Source organism: Chionomys nivalis, chromosome X (assembly GCF_950005125.1).
Source record: "Chionomys nivalis chromosome X, mChiNiv1.1, whole genome shotgun sequence".
NCBI lineage: Eukaryota > Metazoa > Chordata > Mammalia > Rodentia > Cricetidae > Chionomys > Chionomys nivalis.
Window position 1 is genome coordinate 104,498,540 of NC_080112.1, and position 16,340 is coordinate 104,514,879.

Below are 16,340 nucleotides of genomic sequence, written 5' to 3' on the forward strand. Positions count from 1 at the left end.
CTACAACATATGGGCACTGGAGATCGCTTCCTATGTATAACCCCAGCAGCACAGACATTAAGGGCAACATTGAATAAATGGGACCTCCTGAAACTGAGAAGCTTCTGTAAAGCAAAGGACACTGTCATTAAGACAAAAAGGCAGCCTACTGACTGGGAGAAGATCTTCACCAACCCCGCAACAGACAAAGGTCTGATCTCCAAAATATATAAAGAACTCAAGAAACTAGACTTTAAAAGGATAATTAACCCAATTAAAAAATGGGGCACTGAACTGAACAGAGAATTCTCAACAGAAGAAGTTAAAATGGCCAAAAGATACTTAAGGTCATGCTCAACCTCCTTAGCGATCAGAGAAATGCAAATCAAAACAACTTTGAGATATCATCTTACACCTGTCAGAATGGCTAAAATCAAAAACACCAAGGATAGCCTTTGCTGGAGAGGTTGTGGAGAAAGGGGTACCCTCATCCATTGCTGGTGGGACTGCAAACTTGTGCAACCACTTTGGAAATCAGTGTGGCGGTTTCTCAGAAAAATTGGGATCAACCTACCCCTGGACCCAGCAATACCACTCTTGGGAATATACCCAAGAGATGCCCTATCATATGACAAAAGCATTTGTCCAACTATGTTCATAGCAGCATTATTTGTAATAGCCAGAACCTGGAAGCAACCTAGATGCCCTTCAATGGAAGAATGGATGAAGAAAGTATGGAATATATACACATTATTGTACTACTCTGCGGTAAAAAACAATGACTTCTCGAATTTTGCATGCAAATGGATGGAAATAGAAAATACGATCCTTAGTGAGGTAACCCAGACCCAAAAAGAAGAAATGGGATGTACTCACTCATAACTGGTTTTTAGCCATGGATAGGGGCCACTGAGTCTATAATTTGTGATCCTAAAGAAGCTAAACAAGAGGGTAAACCCAAGGAAAAACATATAGATATGCTCCCAGCTATGGGAAATAGACATGACTGATGGGCAAAAAATTGGAATCTTGGGTGTGGGGTGGGATGGGGATGAGGGGTGATGGGGAGAGAAAAGTGTGAAGGAGAAGATGAGGGGAACTGGGGGAATCAGGGTGATTGGGGATAAAGGAAGGTTGGATAGGGGAGCAGGGAAACTCATACCTTAGGTAAGGGAGCCACCTAAGGGTTGGCAAGAGACTTGAACTTGGAATGGCTACCAGATTCCCAGGGCAATGTCCCCAGTTAGTTCATTGGGGCACCTGAGGATAGGGAACCTGAAATGAACCTATCCTATAATCATACTGATGAATATCTTGCATATCGCTATAGAACCTTCATCTAGCGATGGATGGAGATAGAGACAGAGACCCACACTGGAGCACCGGACTGAGCTCCCAAGGTTATAATGAGGAGCAGAAGGAGAGAGAACATGAACAAGGAAGTCAGGACCATGAGGGGTGCACCCAACCACTGAGACAGTGGAACTGATCTATTGGGAGCTCTTCAAGGCCAGCTGGACTGCTACTGAAAAAACATGGGATAAAACCGGACTCTCGGAATGTGGTGGACAATGAGAGCTGACGAGAGGCCAAGGAGAATGGCACAGGAACTTTCAACTGGCGATAGATCGAGAGAGAGACAGAGACCCAAATTGGAGCAACGGTCTGAGCTCTTAAGAAGCCAAGGACAATGGCACTAGGTTTCGATCCTAATACATGAACTGGCTTTGTGGGAGCTTAGCCTGTTTGGATGCTCACCTTCCTGGGCCTGGATGGAAGTGGGAGGACCTTGGTCTTCCTGAAGGGCAGGAAATTTGGACTGCTCTTCAGTATGGAGAGGGAGGGGGAATGGACTGGGGGGAGGAGAAGAGGAGTGGGGATGGGGGAGGGGAGTGGGGGGAGGGGGCAATGTGTGGAAGGAGGGGAGGGAAATGGGGAGCAGTTGGAAATTTTAATTAAAAAAGAATAAAAAAAATGGAAAAAAAAAAGAAGTAAAGGCAGCCTGACATGATGGCACATACATTTAATCCAAGTACTTGGCACTTGTGATGCAGAGGCAGGAGGTTCTCTATGTGTTTGGGGCAAGCCTGGTCTACATTGCAAGTTCCAGGACAGCCAGGATTACATAGAAATACACCTGACTAAAAAATAAAAAGAAAGTTTATACAAAAATAAACACTGCCAATATGGATACCAATATATTACAAATGAAAATGATAGCATACCTCAGTTTAGAGAATAAGTTAATGCAGAGATTAAGTCTTTATTATAAAGTATGATTATGTAGATTTGAATTCTTGTTCTTCCAATTACTGTCTTTGGATTTTAGATCTTAACTAATTTCCCTGTGTACTTGCATATCCAATTGGAAAATGGATGTCAAAATAACCATAATCAGTAGGATGGTTCTGAGGATGAAAACCTTTCATATGTTAAATGCCAAACAAATGGTGAAGACGTTATCAGTATAATAACAGTTGTTGAATATGGCAATACAAAGACACGTCAAACAATCACCAGTGAGTGAAACAACACAACTAAGAAGAGTAGTGGTAACATTCAAAGAACTAGGTTTTAAAAGAAGACCAATGATTTCACTATTAAAATGCTGATTTTGGGAAACTGGAAATATTTTTGGGGGGGAGTAAATGTGTGTGTGTGCGTGTGTGTGTGTGTGAGTGTGTGTGTGTAGAAGAATACAGCTAATGGTTGCAAGATCTGGTGTGTGAAGAGTGAAGAAAACAGGGTTATATAAATATAAGATTCCTCTGTGTTGGAAGATTGATTGAAGTTATGGGACTGGTGAAGACAGTTAAGGGAATTAAGGAAAAGAAAGGAAAGAAGAAAATTTCAGAAGTAGATGAAGTAGTAGATGAAGTGATTCATATCCAAAGGCAAGAGCAACAATATTAATGGAATAAATAAAAGTCTAACATCATATACTTGGAACTCCATAAACATCAGTTAAAAATTCATTAAATTATCAAAATTACTGTTTTACAATTCAACTCTATGACCTATATATTTTTTAGAAAATATTATAATGATAATGAATAACAAATAGTTTTAAGGTTCAATAACTTATGATATATCTCAATTGTTATATTAAGTACTATCGATTTTTTTGTACAGTTGCTTGACATTCTTGTAATTATCTACCAGAAATAAAATAAGAAAAAAACTAGTCTGCCTCCTGCAACTAATACGTACAAATATAACTCAAATAATTCAAAGGAAAATCTAACTTCTTAAAATACTTTACAAAGCTCTGTAGAAACAATCTTCAATAAAATAAATTAGAAAAATGTTGTTCACTGTAGATCTTGCTTCTTTCTGGTTCTCAGTTGTTCCATACATAAATTAAGATCTATATGCTACACAATATTACTACATTATTTTCAGGTCCTCATAAAATAACTAAAATAATACAATAACAATGGAATTATCTTTGAAAAATCTTGCTCAGTCTGGTATTAGTCAGTGAAAGAAAACAAAAGATAAACAAGCCACAATAACGGGGAAACATAAATTGTGAACCTACTCAAGATATAAAGTAAATGGGTGACTGGTGGAGTATAGATTGGATCCAGTCAATGTATTCTGCTAAATAACTTCCTTCAATACTTTATCTATAATCTCTATACCAAGCATCTTGTATTCTACAAGCCTGATTTATTACAATTTAAATTTATATAACTTTAACCTTTCATAAGAAAAATAAGGTAGTTTTTAAATTCAAATAATATATCCTGCAGTAGCCACTCTGAACTGTAATCACCATTTGTTTTCAAATTACAAACATACTTGGAAAGACAAGGGAATAAAAAAAATGTGAAGCCGACACTATTCAAAAAATGTTGTTTTCTTGAAGAGTATAATTAAGTCTAACTGCTTAAATTACAATAAGAAAATAAACACCTAAATCAACTCAAACATTCTATGAAAATAATGAAATATTTATAAAACAAACATTCCCCAAATTTAGTTGTTATATCTACTATGAAAGAATAAATCTTCCAATATCTAAAGCTCCAGTCTTGATACAAAAGAATAACAAACAGAAAGGTGAACAAAGAGAATTAAAAGAAAAAATTATTAGAACTGAGCACAAAAGAATGCAGATATATGAGAGATGTTGAGGTAATATCAGAGTCATATTACCAAGTTTATAGTTGGCATTATATAATTTCTAAGCTATACTTATTGGCCTAAATCCTTAGTAGGTTCACACATCTTTTTAAACATTTTGTTTCCATCCAATCTTCTCTTTAATTTAATTAGAGAACTCTTATCTGACCTGTCAGCTACTTCCTACTTTAATGGATATGTCTGGAATACTATTTCTCAGCCATTTAAGAAATACTTTTTTTGCATATATTTCCAAATGATCAATTTATTTAGTAAGGATCAATATAGTATTTCTGACTGCATTTAATGTATCAAATTTCAACATGCAAAATTAAATATAGTTTTAAAATAGGATAACCACAGTAGATATTGTCTTACATGAGATTAATTGGAAAAGCTAATTTTTGTTTCTTTTTAATTTATTTATTGTTTTGGTTTTAGATCAAATAATTTAATAGTCTACTCCATCTAATTTACATTCAACCCCCAGGAGAAAAAAAAATCGGCAAATACTCAATTTAGAAAAAAAAAAAAAAAAAGACTGGTGAGTACTTGGTTTAATTTCAATTTTTTTTTTATCAGAAAGGCAAGTGAAAGGTTTAAGTAACATATTTTTTTTAGAGGTTGGCCAGAAGAAAATAAACATCTCTTCACACAAGAGGTTCCTGGAACTTACTTAAAAATACACAGTGGCACTGGGTTTTGATCGTACTGCATGTACTGGCTTTGTGGGAGCCTAGTCTGTTTGGATGCTCTCCTTCCTAGACCTAGATGGAGGGGGTGGGGGGGGAGGACCTTGGACTTCCCTCAGGGCAGGGAACAGTGACTGCTCTTTGGACTGGAGAGGGAGGGAGAGGGGAGTGAGGGGTGGGGAGTGGGGGGAGGGGGAGGGAAAAGGGAGGCGGGGAGGAAGCAGAAATTTTTAATAATAAAAAAAAAATCTATCAAAAAAAACCCCACACATGTGGATGGGTAGTGGTGACACACGCCTTTAATCCCAGCACTCGGTAGGTGGAGGCAGGAAGATTTCTCTGAGTTTGAGGCTAGCCTGGACTACAAGAGCTAGTTCCAGGGCAGGCTCCAAAGCTACAGAGAAACCTGTCTCTGAAAACCAAAAAAGGAAATAAACAAAAAAACAACAAGTGACTCTTTGCATGAGTGGTATTGAGAACACAACAGACACTGACTTTAACTAAAATTTAGTAAAGTCTCTCTTTTATTTTTTTTTTATTGAAAAAAAAAATTTCCGCCTCCTCCCCGCCTCCCATTTCCCTCTCCCCTCCTCCCGCCCCTTTCCCCCTCCCCCCACTCCTCTTCTCCCTCTCCAGTCCCAAGAGCAGTTAGGGTTCCCTGCCCTTTGGAAAGTCCAAGGTCCTCCCCCCTCCATCCAGGTCTAGGAAGGTGAGCATCCAAACTGTCTAGGCTCCCACAAAGCCAGTACATGAAGTCTCTTGAAAATTTGCACAAATTGCTGATTTTAAAATTGCTTCCAGAGAAAGAAGGAGTGGCTGGATGGGGAAGAGGAGAGAGAGGGGTGAAACTGATCGGCAGAGAAAATTTAATTAAGTAATTAACAAAAAATTACTTCTCTAAGTAGGTTTTAATGATAAGCCTAGAACTATTAACATATCGGATGTGTACCTGTCTGAAAGACTGATTCAATCCTGTTATTATCATAAACTGTGTAACTTCTGGCAAATTACTTAACTTTCCTTTTATATAAGCCAAGGATCACAATATATATATACTTTGTTTGCTCATGTAGGTCTTTAAGAGGTAGGCCATTAGAAGCTATTTCAATTACTATTGTTACCACTACCATTGCAACAGTTAAAATTATAGAAACAAATCAAGGGATTTTTCCTTGGGGAAAGTCCATTTTTTTGGTTCTCAGCATTCCAACCCTTCAAGTTATAGCACTAATAATTGTTACCTCATTTTACAGGTATTATTTAGGATGTCATGTTGATAACCATACACACAGAGGTAACATTATATGGTTGCAAAGGTTGTATTTATGTTTTTAAGAAAAACATATAGACACACACTATATATGTGTATATATGCACATATACACACACACCCACATGCAGACGTGTGTGGACAACAACTAAAGAAAAAGAGGACATGAATTTGACAACAAGGAGGTGCATGGGAAGGGTTAGGGGGAGGAGTGAAAAAAAGGGAGAAATATATTATAATTTTTAAATATTATTATAAAAATAAGCACATGGATACACCATGGTTCCTAAAAGCAATTGGCAGGACCTTGGTTCTAGGCCCAGAAGTCTAATTTTATACTATGTAGTCAAAATAATCCTTATGATACTTAATTCTCCCTTGAGTAGGTCTTTACAGGCCCTAATCACCTTTGGAATACAGTTTAGAACCCACTTCTTAGACATAAGTCATGTAGTAACATAGGGACCCATAAGTGCTTCATGCTTGAAGCAGCTTTTTTTTTTTTTGAGACAATATCTTCCTGTTTAGCCTAGGTTCACATAAAATTTCGTGATTCTCATGCCATATCCTACCAAATGTTGGGTTTACAGGTAGGTACAACCATTGCTGTCTTGAAATTTTTAAGGACTTTCAAAGGAGGGCCTCACAAATTATGAATCTAATTTGCCTGAAAGTTCTTGACATGAAATCCAAAGTCCATCAGCACATGACTCTTGCTTATCTGTCTAATATCTCCATCCCCTCTGTACCCCTTCTAAGGATCAGGCTACAGTGACAACTCCCCACATATGCATATTCTGTGACTGGTCAATGTCCTTTGCGTTTGTTCATGGCAGTTCAATTCCTTTGCCTTATAAGCCATAGTAAACGAGTCTTTAGAAATAGTATGTCTTTAAATATAGTCTTATCTCCAGAATCTTGATGCATGTTGTGGTGACATTTGAAGCTGATTAAAAAAAAATACTAATACATGACTTCCAAGCAAAAAAAAAAAATGAGGGGTTGAATGAAGAATCAGAATATGGTTTTCATTGCTCCTAGTAGTCTCCTGAGAGGCACTGCTCAAGGGTTAGTAACAATTACTATGGTTCTCTGAATTCCAACCTTCAGATTTAATCAGTCTTGGATAGAACCTAGGTATCAGTATATTTTAAATGTTCCTCAGGTGATGTTAAGCTGTTTCTAGGGTTGAGTTATAAGAACTTTAAAGAGCAATAAGTTAAATGAGATGTAGCCACTCAAGGTGTTAAGGCATAAATAAGGCAACTAATGGCCAGAGAGAACTGCCGGGGAAGCCTATTAAATGTACACTGTAAATGAAGAGATAAAGATCCTACTGTTAAGGCAAACCAAATAGAAAAGATTATAGGCATTAAATATGTATTATATTTGTGATTCATTTTGAACATTCCTGATAAGACTAAGAAATGTCCATATATACTGAAAGTCAAGCATTTTGAAACTAGCATTTGAACACCCAATATTATAGAATAATATTACATAAATATTTATTTTTATATGAGTTTAACCAGCAAGATTTTATATACATGCTGGCTGTTCACATATCCCTCTTAACAAACCTATATTTGTTGGGTAGAGTTCACAGTTCTTTTGGACGTTTACCTGCAAACTATCCAGGGGTGTAGTGACACCCTAAAAAGATTGGAAAGCTCTCAAATTATCTATGAAGAAGTTTTCAATAAAGTACATGAATTAACAAAAATATTAAAGAATAAAGTCACTGCAAGAGAACTGTTAGTCACAATAAAATTTGAAATGGGAGACCTGTAGCAAATGAGATGTGAAGGGGCGTAAACGACCGGCAAATAGAATTAATCAGACTAGCTTTAATATCAGCTTTAATAAGGTGAAGAAGGGGGGAGCTTACAAAGCCAGGGTTCCAGCGAAGAGCAGCAAACAAAGAGAAGGCAGGGAGCACACCCGCCAGATTTATAGGTAAATATTGGCCCAAGGGGTACCTGCCCTACAAATAAGGTGATTGGCTTGGGCTTCGCCTTCAGAGATGTTAAGTGCATGGCTTGCTAAGTAATCAAGAGTACTCTTGGTTTAAAGCTATATGATGAACTAGACAATCTCCTTCACTATATGAGTTTCATTTTAAAAAGCATATAAAAGTATTCAATATACTTGCTGGTGCTGTTTATATTCAATATTGAACATTATAACCAAGTAAAAACAATTTATATCATGATGGGTTAGGGTGAAGATTATAAAAAAATGGAGAATCAATTCTTAAGACTAAACCCAAATATTAGTCATCGTTACATAAACTCTATTCCGTTTTTCTATGTTTTCACTCTTTTCCTTATACGCATGCTGTTCAATGACAACATGCCACTATTATAGGACTGATGAAGATTATAGACATTCCAATCATGCTCCAGTATTGCAATTTAGATACATGGCTCCCAGACTAATTTCACAGCTAATCCTACTTAAAATCAATCAGAATGTCTTAAACAGGCCTGTCTCTTGCTCTGGCACTTTGTCAGTACACGGAAGACAAACAAATGTTTATCTGTTGTCTGAAATTTTAAACTCTAAATCCCATTCCATGGCAGTATGATCTGGTACCCATATTTCTGTCCTGCCCAAAAGGACCATGCGAGAGAGTATGGTTCTTTCACCTAGGGATCTAAGAGTAGGACAAGTAGAAAGTGACAAACCAAGGGAATTCATTACTACAAAGGAACAATGGGGAAACGCTCGCAAAATGGATGCTGGAAGAGAGCATTGGATCCCATGGAACTGGAATTCCAGACCATTGTGAGCTGCCATGTAGATTCTTGGAATCAGACCTGGATCCTGTCGAAGAACAACATAAGCTCTTAACTGCTGAGCCATCTCACCAGCCCTGTAGTTTCCATTTTAAATATGTAAGTGTAGCGTTCCGGTGACTACACTGAGATTGTATTTACAAATGGAAAACATACTGTGCTGAAATTTAGTCACCATACATTAGAAAGGCCATAGTGGTTATTAAAATACCTTCATGTGAGTTAGTAAAATTCCATTGTTGTAAGAAATGTCAAAATTTGCCAACTGGGACCAGGCCTTCATTTGAACATAAATGTATGGAAATGGGAATAGAGTTATAAAATGTTCCTGTCTAGGGAGCAATTTGTCTTTGTACAGACACTCATTAACGACCTGAAAAAGTGTAAGGGACCTGCATTTCAGATGTAACTCAGTAAGATTACTAGCTCCAAAAGTATACATTATCTATGTGAGTTCGGGAACTTACTGAATTTTTATAACTGCTATTTCAAAAATGTAAGAACCATATCTATCTCATAGACTAATATTTTCATCAGGCAGGTACAGGCTATTCCTAAAGAGTTTCAGTTGTGATTAGGAGTCACAAACAAATACTTTCTTGTCAGGAATTAGATAGGCAGAGAAATAGATGTTAGATACACATTTGTGCCATTTCTGACTTGTTGACTATCTGACCACATGCAAATTGCTGAAGATTAGCACACTGGGTCAGGAAAGCATTTGTCACCCTCAGTCTACAAATACCTTTCATTTCTAATCCTAAGTCTGATACACAATTATGTTATGACATTCTAGTATCTCAACAGTTAAAGCATTTTGAGAAAGGTAATAGAACATTAAAACATAATAGCACATGAAATTTGCTATGTTCATCATGATCCAAGGAATAAATTTTGTTCTGTATTACAGAAAAGATTATTTTTGGTAAGATACAACACACACACACACACAGTCAAAATTATCAGCAATGGTTAATTCAGAGAACTTCTACTATCATAGTCAAATGATATCTTACTTGACATCATGCCATGCCTCTGGCTGAAACTGCTAAAAACAAAAAAATATTAAATACAACTTTCAAGAGGACAGTAACAGGAAAGAATTAGAAATACATTTGGTAAAAGAATATACTTTTCTTAATTCAATTGGCTTGTTATTTGGATATATTCTTTCAAAACTGCGCTGAAAGTGGTTACTGGGAATTACACTTTAGCACTTCTGGGTGTGATTCAGTTGCAGTTCTGAAGGCACAGGCACATTAAGACAAAATACAGGTGCCTTCTGTTCCAGAAAAACTCGGGAGACTTCTAGTTTATTGTTGAACTCTGAGGGTATAATTTGACAAATTAGTTTTCCCATTCCCTAAGCTTTACAACTGAGTTCTTAATCAGTAAATAAAATTTTCATAACCCATCATTTTCTTTGCTTTCTTAAAAGCAACATTCCGATGTGGGTTTTAAATCAAGAGACTTTCCCTTTCCTCAGAGTAAACAGTAGAAAAGATAGTCTTTTTAGATAGTGTACACAACTGGTTGACATGGGCGATATTAACGCAATATTCACCTTTTATGGATTTATAGATTATGGGAAAAAGCTTTGAATTATACCATTTTTCTACAGACTATGGTCAACTGTGATACAAATATCAATACTTTGATTGAGCTTTATATTAACTATTCTTATATGTCTTCTAACAAATTCCACCATCCCTAAGTAACAGATAAGACTTCAAGACAAATGCATGAATTTCCATAAGTTTGAAGAAATCCTTGAAAAAAGGGACCAGAGAGATCTATTCAATCAAGTATGGTTATAAATAAAGCAAGCAATAATGGTATTAATCTATTAAAATCAACTTCTAAAAAAGATTTTTTTCTAGATGGATTATGCTATTTCAAACATGTATTTATAAATAAAAATATATCACTTTCAAGAAACACTTTATCTACATGTTTTGTCCCATATCTATCTCAAAAGCACTATTAAATATAAAACAAACCTAAGGAGGTGTAAGTGGTTTTACTCTCAGAACTGGGTTTAAGGAAATGGATCATCAAAGAGAAAGGAGAAAAATATTCCAGTTTAGGAAAAATTTACACAAAGTCAAAACACATGATTGTATTGCAGTTTACTTTTTCTATTACTGAAAGCACACCTGCAAAATAGTCTTTACTCGGCTTAGATTAGTGGTCGCTGAAAGCTATACAAAGAGATCTGGTGGTTTTAATTTTATTCATCATGTCTCTAGCTCAGGGACCTGGGGAAATACAGAGAAGTGTGCTGCATATTTATAAGGCCTCTGGGACCTTAACAGGCTTCCAAATGCCTTGTTTGTTGCAATCTGCTTGTCAAACTATTAAAGAAGTAAAATCCACACTCTATCCCCTATTGCATATGCAAATTTTCTCTGTTAATTAAATCAAAACTATGATTGCAAGGAGAACTGATAGAAATCTAGTGTCTCCCCAGCTTCTCTAACAACAAGAAGACATAAAATATTTCTAGTACCAGACATTTATTTAGAAAAAAAATTGACTATCGTGTTAAAAAAAATGTGTTAACCTTGATTGATTAGCCAAACTGTTCATTCAAAACTTCCGATTTAGCAGGTTTGCTATTAAAAATGTCTTCGTGTCACTCCTTAATTATAGTTACTGTAATATAACTCTAATTTGATATGGACAAATTCACCTCTCAGATCTAAGAAGTTAAACACTAAAAGGATTGAGATCTTCTTGTTTTAAAGGTGATATTTAAGTTAAAACATGTATTCCAGTACTCTATGCATAGTTAAGCATCAGTATGAGAAAAGTATCTCTATATCTAAGCCTATGTCTTTTTGAATACAATTATAATGTAGACAAAGGGATACTGGAAGTCACTGAAACTGCACCCAAGTCAAGGGAAAGGCTGACTCGCTGACCTTTCTTCTTACTGACGACTTAAGCCCCAGGTGATTTCACTGTAGTAAGTCTGTCACCTCACTAGAAATAGTGGTACTAGCTTGAGAAGCATATTCTTCTACTTACTCTCAGTAGACCCATTCTTCACATGCTGTGCTGGACAAAAAGAAATATTCACTATCCTTTTGGATCTGGTGGATTATGTGAGAATAACTACTTCAGTGGTTAAAAAAAAAAAAAGCCTTGCAAAATATTAGTCTTTAGAACATAAGATAATCATGTATTTTAGTGTTTCCTGAAGGAGTTCCCGCAACATTTTAGGAATAAGGCAGGGTGGATATTCACTAAGCAGACAAAGCTCAAATAAACCAGAAAATGTGGTTCCTCTTAGTCTCAGCTTTTAGATTACACAATCAACCAATGGCACATAAGAATGGCAAGTTTTTAATATTAAATAACAAAATCACAATATTAATATATATTAATATATAATATTTAAAAAATTATGGAATAAAAGGTAGACCAACAGCAGAATCTAGACCTCTAGTGCAAATAATACCAAGAATTTGTTCCACGATCTCATTTAAATCAATTCATTTCTGCTTTGTTTGCTTTTTTCTCTTGTAATACCAGGAGGTGAACTGAGAGAATCACATTTCAGAGTTCAGAGATACAATGCAAACCATCTTGCACCTCCCTTCATTTTATAGAGGGAATAACCAAAGTCAAGAGATAGAACTAAGACACTTAGTAAACCGTAGCGCATAGATTGGAACTCCAGATGCTTAAAAACTTGTTCTGTGTTCTTAAAAACACAGTTGATTTGCCCAACAACCCATTGCCAAGGGAAGTGACACCATAATGATACACTTCAAATTGGTGCAGTCTTCAGGGAACAAGCCAAACTGGAACATGTCTTGAAAGGGTTATTTTGTTTTTGTTTCATTGAATGGTACTTTCTAGTCATACATACAATGAACCACTACTATTCATTAATACAAAATAAGCAACACGGTAACAGCCTTGTTAGAACCTAGTTTTGTGGAGTCAGGGCCAAGTAGTTTTCAGCCCATACACCAGAAAGCTTGAAGTAGTGTCTTCCTGGAGGAACCTTGTACTCAGTTGTGCAGTGAGTGTGCTGCGTGTATGGCATGTGATCCCTGAAGAAGATGTCCACTGTCCTTTGTTTTTACTCCAAATCTGGAGCTGTTGTATGACAGGGGGATGCATAGAGTTAAAGGTGAAGTGTAATGACAGGGCTTAGGCCTGTAACAGTGGGGACTGATAAGCAGTGACTTGGGCCCAGTCTTGCATGAATATAACCTCTGGCACACTGGTATAGTGATGATACATATACTAAATCCTTGAGGGCAGCCAGGCTAGGACACCAGCCCTTGTAATTAGTTATTGAGAAGGATGAGGCAGGAGGCCAAGACTGAACAATTTAGTAAAATCATCAGGGGAGGTGGGCCTGGTAGCAATGTAGTTTGGTAGAGTACTTGCCCAGCACATGTGGTGCTTGGGACTGGAACACTAGAACGGGGATGAGGGTTTAACTGATAAAGCCTTTATTATATCTAAAAAAAGTAAAAGAATTCTTAGTGTTTGCATAAATGAGAGCTGTCACCTAGCCAAATAATATACCAAATCAGATATTTGAAAATATTACAGAGAATTTTGATTGCTCTCAACATCAATAAAGTTATGGAGAGAAAAACAAAAAAGCCATTAAGCAAGCCTCAAAAGGACATGCGGGGGGGGAGAGTTATTGACAAGTTTCCTAGTTAATTTTGGCTGACAACTACACATACCCCAGAGTTATCTGAAAGAATGCCAACTGGAGGGTTTGTCTGGATCAGACCAGAATATGAGTATGTCAGTGAGTCATTTCTGGATTGGTAACTAATATAGGAGGGTCCAGCCCACTGTGGGCAGTACCATCCCTAAGCGGGGAATCCTGGGAGGTATAAAATAGCTAGGTAAGCAGAGGGTAGGAAGCAAGCCAGTAAGCAGCATTTCTTTGTGGTTTCTGCTTCAAGCTCCTGCTTTGGCTTCCCTTAGTGATGGACTGTAATCTGAAATAAACCCTTTCCTCTCCAAGCTGGGTTTGGTTAGTGTTTCATTATCATCACAGCAAACAGAATAAACTAGGACAGGTGAATTGGGAAAAGTTGCATACTGTATGATTTCAACTTCTGAAAAAGGCAAAACTGTGGGCGCAGTAAAATAATCAGTAATGGGGCTGAGTAGTAGAGAACAGATCGAGCATGTCCAGGACTCTGGATTTGGTCATCAGACTTGGAAAAAGAACCTCCAAATAAAATAAAAGGTTGTGGCTGCCAAAGACTTCAAGGACTATAACAGCAATCTATTGAATGTACAACACAAGAAGTGAACTGCAATGTAAACTACAGACTTTAGCTGATGACACCACGTGTGCACATCTACTGAAAAAAAACTAAAGCGACCTACAGCAAGGTATACCATGAACTCATTCATGATGTTAATTTTACTTGTCAAATTTTCTTTTATGAACTTTCATGCAATTTTCATATAACATTTACATTGAAAAAAGAAAGAGTATTTAGGATGCCTTGGAAGACAATAGAGTTAAACAGAACTCTGAGCACTATCTAGTTCAACATTGTTTTTCCAGATACAGAATCAGAACTATAGGGACCAATAGATTTGCAAAGAACTGTCCATCTAGGTTTTTGTAAGGTCAGAATTTGAATCTCTATCTTTTACTAATACTAAATGCTTCTTAAGTGTCAGCATTTTTTTGCCTAGAAAATTAAAAATTAAGAACAACAACAAAGCTCTTTCCATTCCCAGCACAGCCATGGCTCGTGGTCCCAAGAAACATCTGAAGCGTGTAGCAGCTCCAAAGCATTGGATGCTGGATAAACTAACCGGCGTGTTTGTGCCTCGTCCATCCACTGGCCCTCATAAACTGAGGGAATGTCTGCCTCTGATCATTTTCCTGAGGAACAGGCTTAAGTATGCCCTGACTGACGATGAAGTGAAAAAGATCTGCATGCAGCGCTTCATTAAGATTGATGGCAAAGTCAGGACCGATATAACCTACCCTGCTGGGTTTATGGATGTCATCAGCATTGACAAGACTGGAGAGAACTTCCCTCTGATCTATGACACCAAGGGTCGCTTTGCCGTTCATCGTATTACACCTGAGGAGGCCAAGTACAAGTTGTGCAAAGTGAGAAAGATCTTTGTGGGCACAAAAGTGATGTGGGAATGTCATGTGTTGTTATTTCGGGTATAAAGCTAACCATGCAGGAGCCGGGCTATGGGAAGAGGCCCGCAGCTCCCGCTACACAAAAGGAATTCCACATCTGGTGACCCATGATGCTCGCACTATTCGCTACCCTGATCCCCTCATCAAGGTGAATGACACCATTCAGATTGATTTGGATACGGGCAAAATAACCGACTTCATCAAGTTTGACACTGGTAACCTGTGTATGGTGACTGGGGGTGCTAACTTGGGAAGAATTGGTGTGATCACTGGCTCTTTTGATGTGATCCATGTGAAAGATGCCAATGGCAACAGCTTTGCCATCCAACTTTCCAACATTTTTGTTATTGGCAAGGGCAACAAACCATGGATTTCTTTTCCCCGAGGAAAAGGAATCCGCCTCACAATTGCTGAAGAGAGAGACAAGAGGCTAGCGGCCAAACAGAGCAGTGGGTGAAACGGTCTCTAAGAGACATGCTGGAGACTTATTTGTACTCTTGCTAACAAGCCTTTCTAGGCAACGTGCTAGATTAAGCAGCATGATGAAAACAAAACAAAAAAGAACAACAACAAAAATAAAACAAACAATTCAAGAAATAGTCCCATACAATAAAAGTCTGTAATTTAGGTGCTTGCTTATCAGAGTAACAGACCAGTTTAATTCATAATAAATGTCTCCAGACCTATTTTGCATATGCAGACACATACCATCTATCATACTATTATTAGATATGTCATATAAGTATCAGAGTTCAAATACAGCTCCACCATTAAATGGATATAAGACCTTGGGTATTTTTGTAATTTTTTTTGATCATAGGAAATCAGAGAATTCATTTAATAGGACTGGCTAGTAGTTTGTATTCAACATAAGATACTTTCTTTACAAACCTCTCATTTGGATGACATAATTAGTTATTTTCTTTCTAAGTTGCACAAAGCCGAAATGCTTATATGAAGAACCATAGTCAGAACCCCACCACATAATAAACTATTCTATCATGAGACTATGCAATGATTGACAAGATAGTTAGCCCCTTCTTTTCCATGCTTGCTTATTTTTCTATAAACCTACAAATGCAAAGAACATATTTTGGTGGAGTAGGGGATTAGATGTAGTCAATTCATGTTACAGTATTATGTAGTATTATTTCTGGTCTCTGAATTATTTTCCTGTCTTCAGTGGTATTTTCTGCACCCATTAATTTATTACCCATGAACTTAATTAAAGTGTTGTTTACTGATACTCCTTGCAGATCATTAATGGAATGTTAATTAATTATAGCCTAACACTATCAAAATCTCCGACATAA

The 16,340-nt window shown here is 37.0% G+C and overlaps 2 protein-coding genes across 2 annotated transcripts in view; one reads left to right on the forward strand and one right to left on the reverse strand.

Moving 5' to 3' along the window:
• Diaph2 (diaphanous related formin 2) overlaps positions 1-16,340 on the reverse strand; it is a 703,438-nt gene that overhangs the window by 260,587 nt on the left and 426,511 nt on the right. The window lies entirely within an intron of this gene.
• On the forward strand, positions 14,609-15,525 carry LOC130867239 (40S ribosomal protein S4, X isoform-like). The gene is made up of 2 exons (XM_057758991.1): positions 14,609-15,020; positions 15,097-15,525. The coding sequence occupies exons 1-2, from the start codon at positions 14,614-14,616 to the stop codon at positions 15,482-15,484; spliced, it is 795 nt and encodes a 264-aa protein (XP_057614974.1). The 5' UTR covers positions 14,609-14,613; the 3' UTR covers positions 15,485-15,525.